Raw genomic sequence first — 24,687 nt, 5'->3', positions numbered from 1 at the left:
GATGCCCCTCAATAGATCAGGGGTTTACTACACACAGGAAGCAGCTACATGGGTAGTACACTATTTGTGGAATGCACATGGTTTTTTTTTTCTTTTTTTTTTTTTTAGATTAGGTTCCTCCCACAGGAAACAAACCTTTGGTCTGAAAAATTACCAGTTCATGACACTGATGTGGGTGTGCTAACTGTAAAGATTGTTAATTCACCCAAACAGATCATTCCAAAGGATTTAAATATGCTAAGTCTCATGTTAGTAAATTGTCAAAGTGTCTGTAGCAAGAGCCCCGAGTTACTCTCCGAAACAAACAGCAGCAATTCCAATGTTGTATTAGGTACTGAAAGTTGGTTAAAACCAGACAGAAATAGCAGTAAAATCTTGAACTCGGATTGGACAATGTTTAGGAAGGATAGGACTGATGCTATGGGAGGTGGTGTGTTCATTGCAGTTAAAAGCTGTTTAAACACAGTTGACTTTGATACCGGGTCAGACTGCGAAATAGTCTAGATAAAGCTGTCAATCAGGCAAGGATTGACCATTGTATTAGGATGTTTTTATAGACCACCAGCATCCTCCAAGGTTGTTTGCAGAACATTTCAGGCAAAGTCTTGAGTACATAGGAAATAAATACCCAAATTATCCATTAGTTGTAGGTAGAGACTTTAATCTGGCATCTGTTAACTGAGAAAATTACACGTTTATCACAGGGCGCAGAAGCAGAGACTCATGTGAAGTTTTTCTAGGAGCACTCTCAACACACAACCTTGAGCAATTGGTTAGAAAACCAACTCGAGATGGGAACATATTAGATATCTTGGCGACTATAACTTAAAAATGGAATTTATGAGGATGAGCCACATTTCTCTGAAGAATCACATAATGAAGTCAATACCTGCTACCCATTCAACACCCTGTGAGTTCCATAACTGGCCAGTGCAAAAATACACATGAGAGCATGTCCATGAAGTTAAATTTTGTACCATAGAGAAATGAACGGAAATTTAGGCTGTCACCTATGATATCTAGTTGTTGTTTTTTTTGGTGAGTAATTGATCTGAGCAGAATTAAGTGTATTAGATGCATATGTGAGGGGTTGTTATTCCATCATCACTTTTATGGGAAAGAATGATACTGATGCCATGTTGAGATGCATTAGGGATTAGGACAAGGTGTTTTGATTAGTGATAGGTTGCCAGACAAGGAGCAGACTTGGTAGATAATGTTTTAACTTGTGAAAAGCTGCCTGACACTGCTATCACCATTCATTTCTTGCACATTTCTTATGTAGGTTATTAAGTAGTCTGGCAATCTGGGCAACATTTGGTGTAAATTTCTTGTAATTTGTTTTGCCGAGAATTGACTGAAGGTCTTTCAAGTTCATATACACTTGAATTTTTTCTGCTGCTTTTGCGTGTTGCTGAGTTATTTGAAGTTCTTCACAAGTCAGTATGTAGCCATTACATGTACTCTATTTGCCCTTGAAAGAATTCACAATTTTATGGTTGCACTATAGTCATTTTTGTTGTGGTGTCTGCAAAAATAGATGTACATTCACAAAATTTGATCTCTCTCTCCCTTCCCCCCCCCCCCCCCCCCCCACTCTCTCTCTCTCTCTCTCTCTCTCTCTCTCTCTCTCTCTCTCTCTCTCATAGCAACACTTACCGATATATCACCCAGATAATTGTCTCTCTAAACACATGGGGAACCATTTGCTTTTTGCTACACTACCAATGGTGTTACCAATTGACTGCATGTGACAGATGTGAGGATGTCTTATTGCACCTGGCAGTGTAATTCGGACTTTTCATCTCACAATACTACTGGCATTGGTTGTGCTCTAAAGTAGCAAAGAGCTGTGGAAGACTTTAGCTGAATGTGAGCTACAATAATTATTGAACATCCTAAGCCTAGAGAAAATACTTCTGAAAGTTAGGTGAATAGTGAATTAAGATAGTACAACTGCCGATACAATATTGATGTCATCTACTACTTTAAAACCAAAAGATGAACCAGTGTCCATCTCAAATACCTGAGGTGGTGACACAACAAAGAAAGTAATCGGACAGCTGACTTTTTGTGCAATGTCTTTACTGTGTATTTACCATGCAAATGTATGCTGTGTTTGGTGCAGGACTGTAACCTTTGTGAGATTGGCCGAGAGACATATAATCAATATGAGCATAGTTTTCTTCATTTTAATAGAAACTGGTCAACCAGTTTCAACAAGAAATTGTATTAATTGGTTATTGATTGCTAGTCTTAGAGAGAACTTTTGCCGTTGTTCTGTGAAAGGGTTCAACTGTGGCTGTAATGTGTTTATGCTGCTGTGATGGTGTGACATAGCGCTGCTTTTGCAAACTTCGGCATTGAGTGGTAGACAGGTGACATAAAGACTGTGAGTCAAATATGTAAAGCTGCTGATATATTGTTCAGGCCGTTAAAAGGACATCAGGTTGAATCCGGAGTGGGATGATGAAGATTAACTTGGTGAGTTCCAATCACACTTACTGTGGCATGAATGGGAACAGTTTTATGGAATCTGCTTTACAGTCACCAAGATTATGCTGTGCTGCATTCAATATTTTAAGTGGTTTTACAAAAGATACATTGCTCTCCGCAAAATAATGCTCTGTTCATCTGACATTTAAAAATAATTCTTATTGGTAGCACTTCTTTGAAAGCAGAATTTATTATTTTCAGTGTCTTCTTATCAGGTGCATACTTAATTATTACATCATGCACTAATGAAGATTGTTTGGATTTTGATTTCCACACAGAAATTGACATTTATAAGTCAGCACTTTGAGATCAGCTGCCCATGTAGCATATGATTGATGCAACTTCTTGCAACAATGAAAACATGTGAGCCTAGCTGTTGCAACAGAATGTGTTTGCTGCTCATAATGCTTAGACAGCAAACTTCAGATTTCAGACAAATCTTAACATTCAGGATTTTTGAAAGGATGTAATTTTTGTATAAGACACAGTATTAGGGGATTAGTAGCCAGCAGAAAAGCGCACGGCCTAGTAATGTCAGTTATGCTTCTCACCTGGATGGGGAGCTGCAGACATCTGTAGTATGAGTCCCAGTCTTCATCTTCTGGATGAAAAGGCACAAGTGGTGGTGGTGGATGCTGCTCTGTTCTGATGAGCTGCTTAGGATAAGCCGTTGCTGTTCCATTTAAAGTTGCAGCAGTTGCTGCTATAGTTTCATGAATTCTGGGCCCATGATGAATGGAGATGATCTTTGTTGCACACACATGCTAAGTGTAGAAGTCTGCTGTTATGAGCACAATTTGTTTTGCTTATCACACTGACACAATGGAAACAAACTGCAAAGACAAAAACATATAAGTTCGATGTCACACACACAGTAGATAGATGGCCAGTATTAAAGCCCATACTAAGTCCAAGATCACAGATGGAGTTGTCAGCAGATACAATCCAGTACACAGAACATTCTGTTGAACTAGAACATGAGAATGAGAGCTCTGCATGGTGTATTCATGGTTATAGCCAATTACAGGTGACGGGAGTCCTGCCACCATGATACGACATGGGCTGCAGGGGCTTGGCTTCTTCCCAGAGTGCTTCTTGCAGAGACAGCTTTTAGATTGCAAATGTGGTGGTGAGAACAGGAGGTAGGTTTGCTTTCAACAGTTTCACTTTTCTGGATTGAATCTAATATTGAGACAGAAAGGGATGAATTATGCCACCATAAAAGTCTTTTAGGTCACAAACCAAATAGCATCACAAGTCTGGTAAGCAATCAGAATTTAAAAACAATTTAGAAGAATTTCTAAATGACAACTCTTTCTACTCAGCAGATGAATTTTTAAATATAAATTAGTAATCATACAATTATATTCAAAACAGAAAGTTTAATTATGACAGTAAAGAAACTTCTGTTAAACTAAGATGTTCCAGGTCATTATGAAGTGTTGTATTCATTAACTGTGCAACAAGTATTAATCTAATCTAATCTAGCATTAAAAGAAGTCTCTGTCTCTTTCTTTGTCATGTTTATAAGCAGTCAACACATTTATTCCACAAGCCATGTTGTACTATGTAGTGGTGGGTACATGATATACCACTTTTTTCCGCCTTCTCGTTTCTTTTGTATATGATACACGTGAGGAAATATTGTTGGTATTCCTCTGTATATGTCAAAACTGCTGTTATGAGAAATGATTCCATCATGGTTATTATGCGAAGTCTAAGGAAGTAATATGTTTATTGGCTTATTGATGAATAGAGTCTTGGAATATTGAGAATAAAGCTCTCCACGATGCACAACATTTTTCCTTGAGTATAGTTGATTTACGCACAAGGGATCTGGGCACACCTGCCAGAGGTGGATCTACCCATCTTTTGGTGTAAACTCATGTGAGATTTTTGATCAGGGTTTACTCCTTTGGCGTAAATTGTTTTCACTGTTTCTGGAAACACTCTTTTCTTTTATGTTGTGTGGCATGCTTTTTTCTGTTGCCTGTGCCAAGTTCTATCCAGTTTGCTTCACCCTGTCAGTCACTTTACTACTGGCAGAGTAATCCTCATCTTTATTATATTGCATGGCTATTATAAATGTTGAGAAATATGCAATATCTCATGATACACAGAACAATAAACTATTAGCCACTAGGATTTTGAATCAGACCCATGTGGTTACACACAGAGGAAATTGTGGCAGTTCACTTAAATATGTTAAGAAACACACAAAATGCAAGAATTTTTTACTTAGCTAAATACACAACTGACGCGTTTCACGACTGTGGAGACTGGCTCCTCAATTTGGTCACACAGTACTAGGTGTATAAATTTAAAAAAATGAATAAATAAAAACGTGACACCTTCTACACTAGTGTTTCAAAGATGAACACTTTAGCACCAATTTACCACCTTCAAAATAATGAAAATCATAGAGCACCAGGAAAGCATGCCTTCAGCTTGGGGAGGGCGGGGTGTAGCTATGCAGTCTCTTGTTACCCACATATTTTTTTTTTGTGAACAATCTATGAGATTACCTGCAAAAAGTCTGTATCTAAAGCTGCATGGAACCATCCATCTGTCCTGTACCAACAACTGACATTCTTCATTTTACAGTGGAACCAGCTTTCTTCAATTATGGACTTAACACTTCCCCCTCCCCTCCCCCCCCCCTTTCCTCTCTCTCTCTCTCTCTCTCTCTCTCTCTCTCTCTCTCTCTCTGTCTTTGCTGCTTCATTCTACAAGATGGTGCTGTAGGAGTTGTGAATCTATGATGCTCGACATCTGTTTTGGCAAATTTTTCGTGCTGTTACTTTGCTATATGATGATGCCAGGTTGGGAAAAGGCCATCTGGGTGTGAAAAACTGCTGCATCCCATTCAACAATGCCTCTGAGACCAGGAGAACAGAAGAAGATATCAAGAGCAGAAATATTCCTATTACTGAACCAGAGTGTCTCATACGGCTTGTGTTGAGAAAAGAAAAATTCTGTTATAATGCTAGCCTCCCAACAAGCTCAGCTTGTGGATCACATGTATTTATGGCATTGTATTCACTGAAATTTGCGAGGAAGATGAATAATTGGTGGAACTACCAATAAGATCATAAAAGGCCGTTGGATTAGTTATATTTCTGGCTTTTATATAATGTCACTGATTTAAGTGTGAAAACTGTATATTATGCATATTTTGTTTGTCATTAAGTGTAGTACCATTTTCTTGGAATCTGAGGAAACTAATGTACTCAAACTTGTAGAGTGCCGATAAAGGTTGTCTGCTCTCATTTTCATGAAGAGAAACCCATAACTTTTTAAGAGCAACTGCTTCCTGCATCAATATCGGACTACTCATAGAGCAAGTTACATGTCACCTAGCCTCAGACAAAAACTTTATGTAGAACTCTACATTATATTGGCATGAAATTTATAAATAAAGTCTGAAAGAGGAAATGTGACCCACTCTAAAAAATAGTGAAGAAGACCTTAAAAACTATCTGAAAAGTAAATGCTGTTATATTATAGGCTGTTTTTTTATATGATAACCGTGTAAAATATTATCTTTATGAAGAAATAGTATCATATAAATTATCAGTTTGGATTAATTTTACTAGTCTGTATACGGTGTTAGAACCTACTCAAGTCACCTAAGTCACAAACTTTGAGTGTATGAGGCATGTTATGTGATGATAAAGAGTTGATTTGATACGATCAGAACAGAACACAGTGGCTCCCTTATTAACTACTCTGCTCTCAGCTCTCCTGAGAAATGCTGATTTTGTGCAAAGGAAAGTGTGACATAAACTCTGTTTTTTTGATTAAATAGAATGGAGTTCAATTAGAAATATGTGACTCGCTTAAACATGATAATGATGTAATTTTGTATACACATGTTAGGGAACTGTAGAATTGTCCTGAGGGCAAATGTTCCTCCATATTTATATCAATTTGTTGGTCTGTCATTTGCCTGCCTCCCTCCCATCTTTTCTCCTGTTCAGATGCTTCATGCTTAATGGTGTTACTATGGGATTTGTAACCTCATTTCGTTGTGGATTCATGCTACTGTTGCTGTTACTCAAAACTTTTGATCTCTTTCTTTGAAAGTCTTAAGCTATTTGAAGGTATTTTGTGCAGCGCACTTTGAATGAATGACTTAATAATGTTTTTGCCTGTGTTTGTGATTCTGTTGTTTGTCTTGTGTAGACTTACAAAAATTGTCAAGTCTCATTGTTGTGACCACCTATTACTATGAATTGATTGCCAATGATGGATTTGAAAAAAAAAAAAAAAAAAAAAAAAACACTGGTAAAGAGTGACATGAAAACATTTGTCAGATAATGTGACAGAGACAATGCACTGTGTTCTCCTACCATTGGTTTAAGAATATCTGTCCTCTAATGTGATGTACTGAATCAGTAAGCATTCTTATTACCCTTTACCAACCATTATAGTCAAAGTTCTTCTTGTATGGCAGTGACATATCTTTCCACAAATACAGTTCTGTAGCTTGCTGAGTATACGGTAATCACATGAAGTTCTGCAGATTCCACAATGACTACTCTCAGTGGTATTATTAATCAGCACACAATACATTTTCTCCACAGAGCCATTTGAACCCTTTACAAACTTTGCTTTCTCAAGAATATTGCCCCTCTGACTTCAAAGTCAGTAAGAATCCCTTTTTACAACTTAGATAAGCACTTTCTTCAATCATGAATGTGTCATATAAAAAGCATACAGACAGTCTGTCAGTTTCCCTATAGAATTACTATGTAGGTTGACATTACACCATATGAACTATACATTGTAAACATATTGTGTAGTATTTAGTAATATCATATTACTTTGCTGTTGCATAACTGTCACTACATTATTTTCAAGGAGTTCCAGATGAACAGGGCAGAAGGGCGTTATGCTGGAAGCTTCTGCTCAATTACTTACCACCAACTCATTGTACATGGAGTGAAACCTTAAGTAGGAAGAGAGAATTGTACAGACAATTTATTGGTATGTATTAAAGTTCTGTGTATGAAACTTCGTTTTTAATTTTTCATTATTTTCTGTTTATGCAAGAGCAATTGCATGATTTCTGTCACTTCTATGTTAAGTACCTGTTATCAGCATAGTGACAGTATCAAAAAAGATGAAGAACAACTTTCAGAGTGGAAAATAATTTACAGTATTCGAGACACATGCAAAATGTCTATACTGTCAGCAGTAGTCCAGGAGATGAGGCCATCATCTGACAATTACCAACAATAGAAAATTATTCATAACTATGTACAAATAATTTGTGATAATATCAAAATGGTAAAATAGAAAGAGCTTTACAATCAGTGGTTTTTCAGTGCTTTATAGTGATTAAGGTATGTAAAGTTTTTTTCTGAATTCATCCTATTCATCTTTATTCATACATCATAAAGCCATTATTTGTTCAGGAGCATCTTAACTTTTCCAGACTTGTAGCAATCAGCCTGTAGCACCTCACTAAGTTTACCTTTCATACATTAATTTGTTATGTTTCTGTACAATGTACTATACAGAAAAATATTGTTGAAAAGGAAACTGTCGGTCAGAAAAATCACACAAGAAATGAACAATGACAATCTAATCCTTTTAAACTACCATTGCTCAGTATCCATTTTTTGTGTAAGTATGCTTAGCATCATCTGCGCAGTTCAGAAAAGCTGGTGGTGAAGGGTAATATCTAGATGGTTAGGGTAGTGAAGCAGCCATTGAAATCAAGTGTGTTATGTTTAACTGCATGTTGTGCCACAGGATGGTCTACTTTGCTCTCGGCTACAGTTTGGCGGAGGCCGTACACCCAGGTGGACAGCTGGTTGTTAGTCACACCTATATAAAAAACTGTGCAATGATATAGGAAATAATAAAATGACATAGCTGCTTTCACAGATGGCCTAGCCGCTGATGGGGTAGGCTAAACCTGTGGCAGAACTGGAATAGTAAGCGCTTAGTGGGTGGAATGGGCAGGTTTTTGCACTTGGTTCTTCCTTAGGGGTATGATCCTTGTGGCAAGGGGTTTGGGTTGGGAGTGGTATAGGGATGGACTAGGATGCTGTGGAGGTTGGGTGGGCAATTGAAGACCATTTTAGGAGGGGTGGGAAGCATCTGGGGTAGGATGTCCCTCATTTCAGGGCATGCTGATAGGTGATAGGAAGTCTTGGCCCTGGGTCCAGATCATGAACCTGAACCAGACTATAGGTTTGTTGTTTTGGGAGGCTAGTAAGGTCTCCTCTAGATGGCCCATAGAAAGGTTGGCTTAGGAGGGTGCCATGAGGGAGCCCACGGCTGTGCCATGGATTTGTTTATGTACCTTCCCTTCAAATGAGAAGTAGTTGTGGGTTACGATAAAGTTAGTAAAGTGAATGAGGAACAAGGTAGTGGGTAGTGGTCCAGACTCCCAAAGTTAGTAAAGTGTATGAGGAACGAGGTAGTGGGTAGTGGTCCAGACTCCTAACCCACTGCTTCATTCCTCATACACCTTACTAACTTTATCCCAACCCACAACTACTTCTCATTTGAAGGGAAGGTATACAAACAAATCTGCAGCGCAGCCATGGGCGCCTGCATGACACCCTCCTACGCCAAACTTTTTATGGGCCATGCAGAGGAAACCTTCCTAGCCTCCCAAAGCTCCAAACCCCTATTGTGGTTCAGGTTCATTGATGATATCTTCATTACTTCATAACCTCAACATCTTCTTTCCCATCTGCTTCACATGGTCCTCCTCAACTCCTCTACCTTTCTAGATGTTGACCACCTCCTCTCCAGGAATGGTGTATCTGCAGTGACAACTCCCTTGCTCGGTATGCTGAGGGTCTCAACAAGGCCTTCACAGACAGGTACTATCCCCTAGACCTAGACCAAAAACAAATCTCCCATGCCATTTCCCCTCCCAGCCCCAATCCTCCCACCACCCCCAATCCCCCCACCACCTCCAAAAACCAGCCATAAAGGAGTTTCCCTTCGTCACACAGTACCACCCCGGACTGGAACAACTGAACCACATCCTTTCTGCAGGGCTTTGATTACCTATTGTCATGCCCTGAAATGAGGGACATCCTAAGATACTTCCCACCCTTCCCAAAGTGGTGGTCCATTGTCCATGCAACCTCCACAACATCCCAGCTCTTTGCCACAAGGATCATATCCCTGAGGAAGACCCAAGTGCAAAACCTGCCCAATCCACCCAGTCAACACTTCGTATTCCAGTCCTGTCACAGGTTTATCCTAACCCATCAGGGGCCAGGGCACCTGTGAAAGCTGCCATGTCATTTGCCAACTCTGCTGCAATCATTGTGCATTGTTTTGTATTGGTATGACTACCAAGTAGCTGTCCACCAGGATGAATGCCCACTGCCAAACTGTGGCCAAGAGCAAAGTAGACCACACTGCGGCACAGCATGCAGCTGAACACAACACAATTGATTTCAATGGCTGCTCCACTACCCGAGCCATCTGAATCCTTCCCTCTACCACCAGATTTTCTGAACTGGGCAGATGGCAGTTATTTGTAGAACACATTTTCTGCTCCCATAATTTTTCTGCCCTCAACCCACTGTATCATACTGTCCCCACACCCAACACCCTCCACCCAACAGTTTTCACCCCCTCTGTCCTATCATCTCCTCCCCATTCTTGTCTCCCACCCTGTTTATTTGCAGCCCTCTGCCAAAACATCCGCCCATCATTCCCCTCCCCTTCCCTCCCCTCCCCTCCCCTCTCTTTTTTTGTTCTGATGTTCCCCACCACTCTGCCCCACAACTTCCTGATGCCGCATCTGTTGGCAGTCTTGTCCCTGCACGCTCCACCAGACAGCTTTCGTCTCTCTTCACACACATACGCCACTATCCCTTCCCGTTCCCCACCCTCTCCAGATTGCTGCTTGCATCCCATGTAATGTTGCATTCCGGCCCGAGATGCTGGAGATGGTGGTCATGTGTGTGTGTGAGGTGTGCTTACTTTTGTAGCAGCAATAGAGAGGACACCACCATTCATCATGTGATGTCGAATACATATGAATATTTTTTACTGGCGGCATAATTCTGAATTAAAAGTAACTGATCATTAGATTTCTTCATGCAAAGTTGGCATCCATGTCAATTCAGTTCAGTTCAGTTCAGTTCAGTTCAGTTCAGTTCAGTTCCGTTCCGTTCCGTTCCCTCTTCCTTTCTGTTAAAATTATACTATACACTGATCCTGTTTTGTACATAGAGTTTAAGGGAATTTTAAGTGTACCAGGAAAATAAATGAATTCCTTCTAACTACAAAAGATGTTAATCATCCACTGATGACAACAGGTAAGTATAAAATTTTATGTAATTGTTGTCAAGTTTAGTTTGGAACCACAAAAATAAATATTAAATATTATTTATCTGACCATAAGAGAAACTGTTACTTTGGACTAACTAATAACCTGCTGTAGCAAAACCTGCTTTACAGTGCGAAATAAAGTTTTGTGAGACTAGAGTTATAGCCAAGATAACACATTACCATGCACTTGTACGGAGATGCAGTAGAAATTTGTGAAACCTATAATAATTTTAACAGAAAGTAGAGAGAGTTACTCTGAAGAGTTACTCCCACAGACGAGAATGAAATGTCAGTAAATAGTTTTCTACATCAAGCATATCCCCCAACCTTGTAAGTTTTAACAGAAGTATTATACCTTCTGTTTTCAGTAATGATGTTCACAATATGGAACTGTAATATTTAACCAAAGCTGTAAAGTAGTTAAGCATAGGATCAATGTTTGGGAGGATAAAATTTTCTGCCACTGTCCAGCCATCTTGATTTATATTTTTTGTGTTTTTCTCAGATTCAGTGAGGTGAATGTCAGGTTATTTCCTTTAGTAAAAAAGTACGGCCATTTTCCCCTCCCCACCCTTTTTGACCATTTTTAATGACATCACCAGGTACACTGTATTATATAGTAACTTTCCCTCCTTTCCTCTTAAATCATCTGTATATGTAATACACTTATTTATAAACAAGTAGCAATAGCACGAGAAAATATGAAATTATTGTAATTTTGTTCATAGCTGTTATCTTTTTCAGTTTTTTCCCAAAATAACTTTCACTCATTGGTTGTACAATTTTAATGTTTATTTCACTTAACCAGTTTCAACAGATTAGTCTGTCATTTTGGAAGTTCAGTATTGGTTTAGGAGGCACCAATACCATCAGTGGAGTATAATGCTGAGACATACTGCAAAATGAACATAGTTTATGTGATAATTATAACTGCAAAGCGATAACTTGGCATGAATTAATCACAATAGTGTACCACCTTGAATAACTGTAACTAATTCATGATAAGTTATCAATCGTTATTTATTATTATTGTGTGCACTATGTACATTTTGTGATATGTTATGGCAGTGTGCTTTATTGATGAAGGTATTAATGTCTGAACTACCAAAGATGGCAGATTAATCCATTGGTATGGTTAAATGGAATCAACATTCCAATTGCACAGCTGATGCCTGAATTTTATTTTGAAAAAAAGAAAAAAGAAAAGAAAATAATTGAAATGAAAGGTGACAATATTATGAAAAGGATGGTTGCCACTGACCATATGGTGGAGATGCTGAGTCACAGATAGGCACAGCAAAAAGACTGTCTTTTTGTTGTGCCTTTCTGTGCCTTAGCATCTCTGCTATATTGTGAGTAGCAACAATCCTTTTCATAATATTGTTACATTCCATCCCGGATTTTCCATTGTTGGAAATGAAAGGTGAATATACTGTTACAATGGTAGAGTAGCATATGTGTTGCACTTCTGTTGTGTCACCTGTCAATAGCAGACAGCAGCATGTTTGTGAGTAGAAGTGGAGTGGGTATACGTAGAGTGAGAGGAGACGGGAGAGACCATTGACTTGATTGAAAGGTGCTGAGAAATCATTTACTAGTAGAGTTCGTCATTCACTAGTAGAATTGTGAGGAAGATTCATTGATCGATTTGTGTTCTCGTAATGTTCTGGTCTCAATCTTTGTAGGCAAAGATAGATTGCTACTTACTGTAAAGAAGACACATCAGGTTTGCGGACTTTCCAATAACTAGGCACCCTCTGACTCAACGTTGAAATATTAAAAGTTTTCGCTGGTTTTGTTGTCTAAGGACTAGGATACATAGTTGCCACATTACAGGCCAAATACTGCCGAGTCTTCAGTATATGATAAGAATACACACATGAATCGAATGGTCAAAGGTTTCTATCACTCGGGAATTGCGAATTATGAAAGTAACATTTAAATTTATAAATGAAAGATTAAATAAAATCTGCAGGGACTCTCTTAATGACTTTACATGATGAGTACAACAGTAGAAGTACTTTTGAGAATGCAGTATAGTTCTGCAAAACACTTACTGGTGTCGATGGTCCAGCAATTAAATAAAATATAAGTTGAATAACAGGGAAACAATAGATTCCTGCTGCACGTAATTAGTTATGAACAACAATGTAGCTCGCAAGGTATTCACTTCTAAATACACACTACATCTTCACTGTAGAAGCCACGGAAATCTCACAAGTGCACAAGTCGGCCCTCCAAAGTATTTGTATGTGCCGCAACCACGCGCAAACCGCTTCTCTCTCTCCATATCTCTCTCGCGACCGTGTGTCTGCCACGCCGTTGCGTCCAGCACCTACTCCTGTTTCCTGTGCCGTACCATCCAGAACTCGCTTCCATCCCAGTCTCCCCATTCAGGAGCGCTGTGACTGGCTAGAGCACTCACGCCATGTCTTCAATCCAACGTACGCTCACAGACATATTTAAACACATACGAAATACTGGAGTTACATTTAAATAACTTTAAATAAATAAATATTCCTTTGGCTGGACCATAAACACGCTCTAAACACAATATTAAATACATAAACAAAGCAAATAAACATATACCAAAGGAATAGAACAAAAGGTAGGCCAGTAGCATAATGTGTTTGTGCTTTCTAAAACACAGTAAATATTTAACCAATTTCTTCATGAATAGTATATATAGGATATAAACAAAGACATAGATGAATAAATATATTTATAAGCATGCTGCTACCGTTTTTTCGTGTAACTGTGGAGTACTTATAGCCTTACGTGATTGATAGTAATGGGCCACTTTGACCTAGAATAATTCATGTACTGTTCAAGTTACACGCCTGTAATTCATGCCAATTTAGGTTTACACCAATAGCTTTCTAAAGACACATCAATCGACAAAATTGGATGAAGCATTTATATTTTGGAAATTCGTCGCTGCGTGTTACTTGTAAAATTTACAGTCAGATACTAAACTTTAAACTAATAAAGATATTGAAAATCTGATTACACCATCAGAATCATCGTGCAAATAATGGTAATGTACATATTTCTTTTTGAGGTATCATGATTCCACTGGCTACTATTAATTTCTATATGAACTGTGAAATGTCTGCCATTAAGGTTTCACAAAGTCCGCCATCTTTGGCACTCCCAGTGTGTCTCCATCAACACAGCATCACAATGGAATTCCCAGCCACGCATCTGGACCATGCGCTGGGGCTACCCCTCTTGTCCGTCTAACGTTTGACACCACGTGTTTGCTGTCGGGCCCCGGCCACGCCAACTTAGAATATTTTCAGGACACCACAATTCGCCTGTTACCTCACAGGTTGCAGGTAGGCACAATTAAAAGACACTCACATATAGTTCTCGGCCGCAGCCTTAGTCAGTAAAACACACACACACACACACACAAGCAAGCACTGGCCGAAAGCTATATGTGAGTGTCTTTTAATTGTGCCTGTCTGCAACTTGACATGACTTCTTTATGGTAAGCAGCAATCTGTCTTTTCCTACATTGTTGATATTTGTATGTGGAATTTCCATTGTTTGGCATCAATCTTTACTAGTCTCTGTCGTTCATCCACCCATCCACTTCCCTGGTCTCACTCCAGCACTACACAGCCTTCTATTGCACCAATGTACCCAACAGTGTTTTTCCCCTTCTGTACTTCTCTCCTTTCCCTCTCCCCTCCCCACCCCAACCTCAACCCTCCCCCCCCCCCCCCTCCGTGTACCTATCAGCCCTACCGTGTCCCCACCACATCCATGCATGCTCACATGCTCACTCAAGCAGCACTACACCTACCACCCCTACCCTGTTATCGCTCCCTCTCCCCGTCCGATCTTTCTCCTCACCCTCACCACCCACAGATTGCTTCTCCCATCAAAATGCAGTTGCTGTGCACAGTCCTGCCACAGTGGCCAAAGACAGTGGTCGTGTGTGTGTGTGTGTGTGTGTGTGTGTGTGTGTTTTCTAATTTAAAAGAAGGCCTTTTAGCCAAAAGCTCAAATGTATAACAGTCTTTTTGTTGTGCCTATCTGTGAGTCAGTATCTCCTGTATATGGCGAGTAGCAGTCTATCCTTTTCATCCTGGATTTTTCTGTTGTTCAAACATATGTATAGTTAGTTGGTATTCTGGTGAATGTGACCGACTGTAGATAGAGGGAGAACTCCTTTTTTCAAACATTAGTCCCTTGGAAAGTAACAGCAGCTGTGTTTTAATTAGTAAGAGGACTGGTAATTGTTATCTGTCAAAAATATATGGGCACATTAATATTGGTGGTATTTTTTTAGCTAGACATGTGGACCTACTTGTATTTCAGAGTGACTATAACAAGCTTTAATACACAAATATCTATTCAGTTAACTGCTAGCTGAAACATCTCAGCTGTACAGAATATTATTTGCTTATGCTCTCTCTAATATTAATTGATACCAAGAACATGTATTTTGTTTTTATGTGAACATTATTATTTTCTTGTTAACACTTACACAATAGATCTCTAAAATAACTTTGAGTAAATGGAAATATTTATAATCTAACCAATAGGCTATAGGTTTGCTTTGGTTTATTATTTTCAGAGGAAATGATTGTGATGCCAGGAGTTGCAGATGATGATGACTCATGTCGAACTGATGTTACATTGACAGATCATCCTCTGAATTTAAATCCTGACAGCAAGTGGCAAACTTTTTTCAAGGATAATGAAGTTCTCTTGCAAATAGACAAAGATGTTAGGTAAGTTTTTCCATTTTTGTCTCATTATAAAGATGTTAGACCATAATATTTATTTATATTGTACAGAATTGTCATGTTGCTTGCAGGCTTTCAAATAAAAGTGTGTGGCCCTCAACTACGTACCCTCAGACTCAGAGTTGAAATATTAAAAGTTTTGGCTGGTTTCGTTGTCTAGGGGCTGGGGTACATAGTTGTCACATTACATGCCAAATACAACTGAGTCTACAGTATACAATATGAATATACGCATGAATTGAATGGTCGAAGGTTCCAATCACTCAGCAATTGCGAATTTCCAATGTAAAATAGAAATTTATAAATGAGAGATTGCAATTAAATAAAATCTGCAGGTACTATTTTAACAACTTTAAATAATGAGTACAATAGCAGAAGTACCTTTAAGAATGCCATTTCTTACTGCAAAACACTTATTGGTGTCGATGGTCCAGCAGTTAAATAAAGTATAAGTTTAATAACAGGGAAGCAATAGATTCCTACTTCACGTAATTAGTTATGAACAACAACATAGCTCGCGAGATATTCACTTCTAAATGCAGACTATGTCTTCACTGCACAAGCCATGGAAATTTCACAAGTGCACAAGTTGGCTTTATGAAATATTTCCATCTCCTGCGACCGCGCGCAAACTTCTCAACACTCTCCAAGTATTTCATGCGACCCTCAATTGCGCCTTCCCGTCCAGAACTCTCTCGTGTCCCATGTGATCCAATGCTCCTCCCTCACTTCCATAGAGTCTCTCCATTGACTTCGGTAGTCGCCTACCGTAGTAACAAGCACTGTGATTGGCTACAGTAGTCCCACCATGTCTCCAAGACAACGCACACTCACAAACATATTGAAACACATACGAAATACTGAATTTACATTTAAATAACTTGAAATTAAATGAATATTCCTACGGCTGTACCATAAACATGCTCTAACACACATTATTAAATACATAAACAAATCAAATCAACATATATCAAAGGAATAGAAGCAAAAGTAGGCCAGTAGCTTAATGTCTCTGTGCTTTCTAAAACACACTAAATATTTGACCAATTTCTTCATGAATAGTATATATCAGATATAAACAAAGACATAGACAAATAAATATATTGATAAGCATGCTGCTACTGTTTTTTCGTGTAACTGTGGAGTACTTACAGCTTGACATGTTCAGTAGTAATCAGCCACTTTGACCTCGAATAACCCATGTACTATTCAAATTATATGCCTGCAATTCATACCAATTTAGGTTTACACTAATAGCTTTCTAAAGACACATCAATCGACAAAATCAGATGAAGCATTTATATTTTGGAAATTCGTTGCTGCGTGTTACTTGTCTAATTTACAGTCAGATACTAAACTTTAAACTAATAAAGATATTGAAAATCAGATTACACCATCAGAATTGTCGTGCAAATAATGGTAATGTACATATTTCTTTTTGAGGTATCATGATTCCACTGGCTATTATTAATTTCTACATGAACTGTGAAATGTCTGCCATTAAGGTTTCACAAAGTCCACCACCTTTGGCACTCCCGGCATACAAATCTCCTTCATCAACACAAAGCACAGTCCTCGACACAGTGTCAATATGGAATTCCCAGCCACGCGGTCGGCCTGGACCACACCCTGGGGCTACTCCTCTTGCTCCTGCTAATGTTCGGCACCATGTGGCTGCTGACGAGCCCTGTCTTGCCGAGTGACCCGTGTGGCCATGCCAACTCCAAACTTAGAATATTTTCAGGGCACCACAACTCGCCCGTTACCTACTATGCTGTAGATGATAATGTATATTGGCTGCATTCTCCACTCAAGTCTAGAGAAAGAACTGATTTCTAAGAATTTGTGTGCCTTTATACCTATTCAGTTTGTCCTGTTTACCACATAGTCATCTGCTTCAAACAAAATTTTCAATTTCCCAGCACTGTCATCACATTTATGTCATACCCTGTTTCCCACCACAAAAAAAAAAAAAATGATTATGTGTTTAATCATTACATCGCTTGACATATGTGACTGTGGAATACAATGTGGCTTTCATAGTCACATTCAAGAATATGTAATGTGCCATTTGGGCTGTTGAATTGTGTTCATGCAAGTTTATGAGAACCATTCCTGATGTATTACATGAATATGTGATGAGTGGCTTGAGAGGTGTAATACTCTTTTCATAGCAAAAGTCTGCATTGTTGACAAATTCACAAAGTAACATCACATCGCTAAAGATCCTCAGTACAGTTCCAGGTGGAATTGCAGGGACTAGGTGGAGATCTGCCAGAACTTACCAGCCTAATAATTTCATATAAATATATGTGTTAAAAGAGAACATATTCAGAAGTGCGTGAAATATATTACAAAATAAGAATGCATTATAGCTATAATTGGTGACTCCTGGGAAGATGTGTGTGAGAACTTATCATTGTTAAAAAAGATGTGAATTAGTGCATGCAGCTGTAGTAGAATGAAAATTAGTTCAGACTGATCTTTGTGGTTTTTTTTTTTTTTTTACTCAATCAGTCTTCTGGAATCAGTTGTTAGTCAGTTAATTCAGTTTCCACATCCTGAATGAATTCTTGCAACAGACCATAGGTGCTAAACTTTGCTATTTGAAATAGTTTGTGATTATCCCATAGTTGATCACATGTAAACTATTTGTATCCAGGACTGATATTGTACATTTTGTCTGCTCAAGCATGAGATTAGGGCCCAGGACTCTGCACAACAGCAATCAAAACAATTGACTTCTATTTTTATTTTATTTTACATGTCTAGATCTGTAGGACCAAATTGAGGGCCAAATCTCTAAGGCCATGGAATGTGTCAGTACACAAAATTACAATATAAAAGTAATAACATATAAAATAAAATGGTTCCTACGTAGATCAACACCTTCAACCCATTACATGCAGTCTCCCATCCTACATCAAAGACACCAACCACTTTCTCGAACGCCTGGAATCCTTACCCAATCTGTTACCCCCGGAAACCATCCTTGTAACCATTGATGCCACTTCCTTATACACAAATATTCCGCATGTCCAGGGCCTCGCTGCGATGGAGCACTTCCTTTCATGCCAATCACCTGCCACCGTACCTAAAACCTCTTTCCTCATTACCTTAGCCAGCTTCATCCTGACTCACAACTTCTTCACTTTCGAAGGCCAGACATACCAACAATTAAAGGGAACAGCCATGGGTAGCAGGATGGCCCCCTCGTACGCCAACTTATTTATGGGTCGCTTAGAGGAAGCCTTCTTGGTTACCCAGGCCTGCCAACCCAAAGTTTGGTACAGATTTATTGACGACATCTTCATGATCTGGACTCACAGTGAAGAAAAACTCCAGAATTTTTCCTCTCCAACCTCAACTCCTTTGGTTCCATCAGATTTACCTGGTACTACTCCAAATCCCATGCCACTTTCCTTGACGTTGACCTCCATCTGTCCAATAGCCAACTTCACACATCCGTCCACATCAAACCCACCAACAAGCAACAGTACCTCCATTATGACAGCTGCCATCGATTCCACATCAAACGGTCCCTTCCCTACAGCCTATGTCTTCGTGGCAAACGAATCTGCTCCAGTCCGGAATCCCTGAACCATTACACCAACAACTTGAAAACAGCTTTCGCATCCCGCAATTACCCTCCTGACCTGGTACAGAAGCAAATTACCAGAGCCACATCCTCATCCCCACAAACCCAGAACCTCCCACAAAAGAACCCCAAAAGTGCCCCACTTGTGACAGGATACTTTCCGGGACTGGATCAGACTCTGAATGTGGCTCTCCAGCAGGGATACGACTTCCTCAAATCCTGCCCTGAAATGAGATCCATCCTTCATGAAAACCTCCCCACTCCACCAAGAGTGTCTTCCCGCCGTCCACCCAACCTTCGTAACCTCTTGGTTCATCCCTATGAAATCCCCAAACCACCATCCCTACCCTCTGGCTCCTACCCTTGTAACTGCCCCCGGTGCAAAACCTGTCCCATGCACCCTCCCACCACCACCTACACCAGCCCTGTAACCCGGAAGGTGTACACGATGTGTGTGTGTGCGCGAGTGTATACCCGTCCTTTTTTCCCCCCTAAGGTAAGTCTTTCCGCTCCCAGGATTGGAATGACTCCTTACCCTCTCCCTTAAAACCCACATCCTTTCGTCTTTCCCTCTCCTTCCCTCTTTCCTGATGAGGCAACAGTTTGTTGCGAAAGCTTGAATTTGGGTGTATGTTTGTGTTTGTTTGTGTGTCTATTGACCTGCCAGCACTTTTGTTTGGTAAGTCACATCATCTTTGTTTTTGTATATATTTTTCCAACGTGGAATGTTTCCCTTATATATTCATTCAACAACATCTTTGCCGCTGCACTTCCGCCTCAACTGACATCTCTGCCCAAACTCTTTGTCTTTAAATATGTCTGCTTGTGTCTGTATATGTGTGGATGGATATGTGTGTGTGTGCGAATGTATACCCGTCCTTTTTTCCTCCTAAAGTAAGTCTTTCCACTCCCAGGATTGGAATGACTCCTTACCTTCTCCCTTAAAACCCAAATCCTTTCGTCTTTCCCTCTCCTTCCCTCTTTCCTGACGAAGCAACTGTTGGTTGCGAAAGCTAGAATTTTGTGTGTATGTTTGTGTTTGTTTGTGTGTCTATCGACCTGCCAGCGCTTTCGTTTGGTAAGTCACATCATCTTTGTATATATATATATATATATATATATATATATATATATATATATATATATATAAACAAAGATGATGTAACTTACCAAACGAAAGCGTTAGCATGTGGATAGACGCACAAACAAACATACACACAAAATTCTCTCTCTCTCTCTCTCTCTCTCTCTCTCTCTCTCTCTCTCTCTCTCTCTATATATATATATATATATATATATATATATATATATATATGTTGATGGATATGTATGTGTGCAAGTGTATACCCGTCCTTTTTTCCTCCTAAGGTAAGTCTTTCCGCTCCCGGGATTGGAATGACTCCTTACCCTCTCCCTTAAAACCCACATCCTTTCGTCTTTCCCTCTCCTTCCCTCTTTCCTGATGAGGCAACAGTTTGTTGCGAAAGCTTGAATTTTGAGTGTCTGTTTGTGTTTGTTTGTGTGTCTATCGACCTGCCAGCGCTTTCGTTCGGTAAGTCACATCATCTTTGTTTATATATATATAAAAACAAGGATGATGTGTGTGGATGGATATGTGTGTGTGTGTGAGTGTATACCCGTCCTTGTTTGTGTGTCTGTCGATCTGCCAGCACTTTCATTTGGTAAGTCACATCATCTTTGTTTTTAGATATATTTTTCCTACGTGGAATGTTTCCCTCTAATATATATAAAGAAAGATGATGAGACTTACCAAACAAAAGCGCTGGCAGGTCGATAGACACACAAACAAACACAAATATACACACAAAATTCAAGCTTTCGCAACAAACTGTTGCCTCATCAGGAAAGAGGGAAGGAGAGGGAAAGACGAAAGGATGTGGGTTTTAAGGGAGAGGGTAAGGAGTCATTCCAATCCCGGGAGCGGAAAGACTTACCTTAGGGGGAAAAAAGGACAGGTATACACTCGCACACACACACATATCCATCCACATATGTCTGCTTGTGTCTGTATGTGTGGATGGATATGTGTGTGTGTGCGAGTGTATACCTGTCCTTTTTTCCCCCTAAGGTAAGTCTTTCCGCTCCCGGGATTGGAATGACTCCTTACCCTCTCCCTTAAAACCCACATCCTTTCGTCTTTCCCTCTCCTTCCCTCTTTCCTGATGAGGCAACAGTTTGTTGCGAAAGCTTGAATTTTGTGTGTATATTTGTGTTTGTTTGTGTGTCTATCGACCTGCCAGCGCTTTTGTTTGGTAAGTCTCATCATCTTTCTTTTTAGATATATTTTTTCCACGTGGAATGTTTCCCTCTGTTATATATATATATATATATATATATATATATATATATATATATATATATATATATATATATATATATATAGAGAGAGAGAGAGAGAGAGAGAGAGAGGCCAATGTCGGAATTCCCATATTAATGAACAGAGATCAACAAGAGGTACGTGACCTTACACCTCTTATTGCCCGAACCACCCATTTATGAACCAAAAATATCCATTGAAAATGCGAGGAATGACCCCAAAATATAATACTATTTGTCATAAGCAAATGAAAATAAGCAAAGTAGACTCCTTTTTGTGTCAAACTGTCATTTACTTCAGATACCGTTTGAATAGTAAAAATGGCAGCATTTAGTCTTTGAACAAGATCGTGAATGTGGGCTTTCCACAAAAGTTTACTATGTATCTTAACACCTACAGATTTGAACTGTTCAGTTCCACTAATCATATGCCCACTCTGTGAAATTAAAATGTCGGGTTTTGTTGGATTGTGTGTTAGAAACTGTAAAAACTGAGTCTTACTGTGATTTAGCGTTAGTTTATTTTCTACAAGCCATGAAGTTATGTCATGAACTGCACTATTTGAAACAGTGCCAGTGTTGCACACAACATCCTTTACCACCAAGCTAGTGTTATCAGCAAATAGAAATATTTTAGAATCACCTATAATACTAGAGGGCATATCATTTATATTAATAAGGAACAGAAGTGGCCTCAGTGATCCCTGGAACAACCCCCCCCCCCCTTCCTCCCCCATTTGACCATGCTCCACTTAGACTCCACATCATAGCCATTCTCAATACTGTTGCTAATGGCCTTTTGTTGTCTGTTGTTAAAGTAAGAGATTAATCAACTGTGAGCTACTCCCCATATTTCATAATGGTCCAACTTCTGTAGCAATATTTTGTGATAAACACAGTCAAATGCCTTAGTTAATCCAAAAAGATGCCTAGCATTAGAAACCTTTTGTTTAATCCAGTGGTTTCACTTTATAGATCCACTCTGGCCACCCCAATCTTCAGAACATCTTATGTGCTGTAGATTCCATGTACTATATTCTGTATGTTACTTATACTATTTACTTTAGATTCCACGTAATAATCCCAATTCTAAATAAAGCAGGTGCTGATAGGTGTGAATATTACTGAACCATCAGTTTAAAAAGTCATGCTTGCAATATACTGACAAGAGTTATTCACAGAAGAATGGAAAAACAGGTAGCAACCAACCTTATGGAAGATCAGTTTGGTTTCTAGAGAAATGTAGGAACACACAAGACAGTACTGAACCAATGACTTATCTTAGAAGATATGTTAAAGATAGGAAAATATACTTTTATAGCATTTTTACATTTAGAGTGAGCTTTTACAGTGTTGACTGGAATACACTCTTTGATATTCTTAAGGTAGCAGGGATAGAAAAATGTTATTTACAACTTGTATAGAAACCAGAGTGCAGTCATAGGAGTTAAAGGGCTTGAAAGAGAAGCAGTGATTGAGAAGGGAGTGAGACAGGGTGTAGCCTCTCCCAGGTGATATTCAATCTGTACATTGAACATCTAGTAAAGGAAACCAAGGAGAAATTGGGAATAGAAATTCATGTTCAGAGAGAAGAAATAAAAACTTTGAGGTTTGGTGATGATGTAATTCTGTCAGAGACAGCAAAGGTGTTGTGTTGGAAGAGCAACTAACTGAATGTATAATTTTTAAGAGGTTGTAAAATGAACATCGTCAAAAGTATAACAAGGATAATGGAATGCAGTCAAATTAAATCAGGTTATTGTGAGGGAATTAGATTAGGAACTGAGGCATTACAAGTAATAGACATGTTTTGATTATAACTGATGGTAGCTGAAGAAGAGAGGATATAAAATGAGGATTGGCTATAACAAGAAAAGCTTTTTTTGAAGAAAAGGATTCTGTTAACATCTAATATAAATTTAAAGTATTAGGAAGTCTCTTTTTTACATCTATGTACATACTCTGCAAGCCACCTTATGGTGCATGGTAGAGGACACCTTGTATTACTACTAGTAATTCCCCCCCCCAAGAACCATGGACCTTGCCGTTGGTGGGGAGGCTTGCGTGCCTCAGCGATACAGATAGCTGTACTGTAGGTGCAACCACAACAGAGGGGTATCTGTTGAGAGGCCAGACAAATGTGTGGTTCCTGAAGAGAGGCAGCAGCCTTTTCAGTAGTTGCAGGGGCAACAGTCTGGATGATTGACTGATCTGGCCCTGTAACACTAACCAAAACGGCCTTGCTGTGCAGGTACTGCGAACGGCTGAAAGCAATGGGATACTACAGCTGTAATTTTTCCCGAGGGCATGCAGCTTTATTGTATGGTTAAATGATGATGGCGCCCTATTGGGTAAAATATTCCGGAGGTAAAATAGTCCCCCATTCGGATCTCCGGGCGGGAACTACTCAGGAGGATGTCGTTATCAGGAGAAAGAAAACTGGCATTCTACGGATTGGAGCGTGGAATGTCAGATCCCTTAATCGAGCAGGTAGGTTAGAAAATTTAAAAATGGAAATGGATAGGTTAATGTTAGATATAGTAGGAATCAGTGAAGTTCGTTGGCAGGAGGAACAAGACTTTTGGTCAGGTGAATACAGGGTTATAAATACAAAATCAAATAGGGGTAATGCAGGAGTCGGTTTAATAATGAATAAGAAAATAGGAGTGTGGGTAAGCTACTACAAACAGCATAGTGAACGCATTATTGTGGCCAAGATAGACACGAAGCCCACACCTACTACAGTAGTACAAGTTTATATGCCAACTAGCTCTGCAGATGACGAAGAAATTGAAGAAATGTATGATGAAATAAAATAATTATTCAGATAGTGAAGGGAGATGAAAATTTAATAGTCATGGGTGACTGGAATTCGGTAGTAGGAAAAGGGAGAGAAGGAAACGTAGTAGGTAAATATGGATTGGGGCTAAGAAATGAAAGAGGAAGCTACCTGATAGAATTTTGCACAGAGCACAACTTAACCATAGCTAACACTTGGTTCAAGAATCATAAAAGAAGGTTGTATACATGGAAGAAGCCTGGAGATACTGACAGATTTCAGATAGATTATATAATGGTAAGACAGAGATTTAGGAACCAGGTTTTAAATTGTAAGACATTTCCAGGGGCAGATGTGGACTCTGACCACAATCTATTGGTTACGAACTGTAGATTAAAACT

General features: G+C 39.2%; 1 protein-coding gene across 3 annotated transcripts in view; it reads left to right on the top strand.

Moving 5' to 3' along the window:
• The window catches only part of LOC126248427 (TBC1 domain family member 13), a 249,466-nt gene that overhangs the window by 23,212 nt on the left and 201,567 nt on the right, over window positions 1-24,687 (top strand). For all 3 annotated transcript variants that reach the window (XR_007545487.1, XM_049949412.1, XM_049949398.1), the window contains 2 exons: window positions 7,360-7,485; window positions 15,401-15,557. Coding sequence is in view for 2 of the 3 variants with exons in the window: in XM_049949412.1 (XP_049805369.1) it covers window positions 7,360-7,485; window positions 15,401-15,557 (283 nt within the window). In the remaining variant the exon portion in view is untranslated. The remainder of the gene's footprint in view (window positions 1-7,359; window positions 7,486-15,400; window positions 15,558-24,687) is intronic.

Source organism: Schistocerca nitens, chromosome 1 (assembly GCF_023898315.1).
Source record: "Schistocerca nitens isolate TAMUIC-IGC-003100 chromosome 1, iqSchNite1.1, whole genome shotgun sequence".
Taxonomy (NCBI): Eukaryota; Metazoa; Arthropoda; class Insecta; order Orthoptera; family Acrididae; genus Schistocerca; species Schistocerca nitens.
This window is presented reverse-complemented; position numbering and strand designations above follow the sequence as displayed.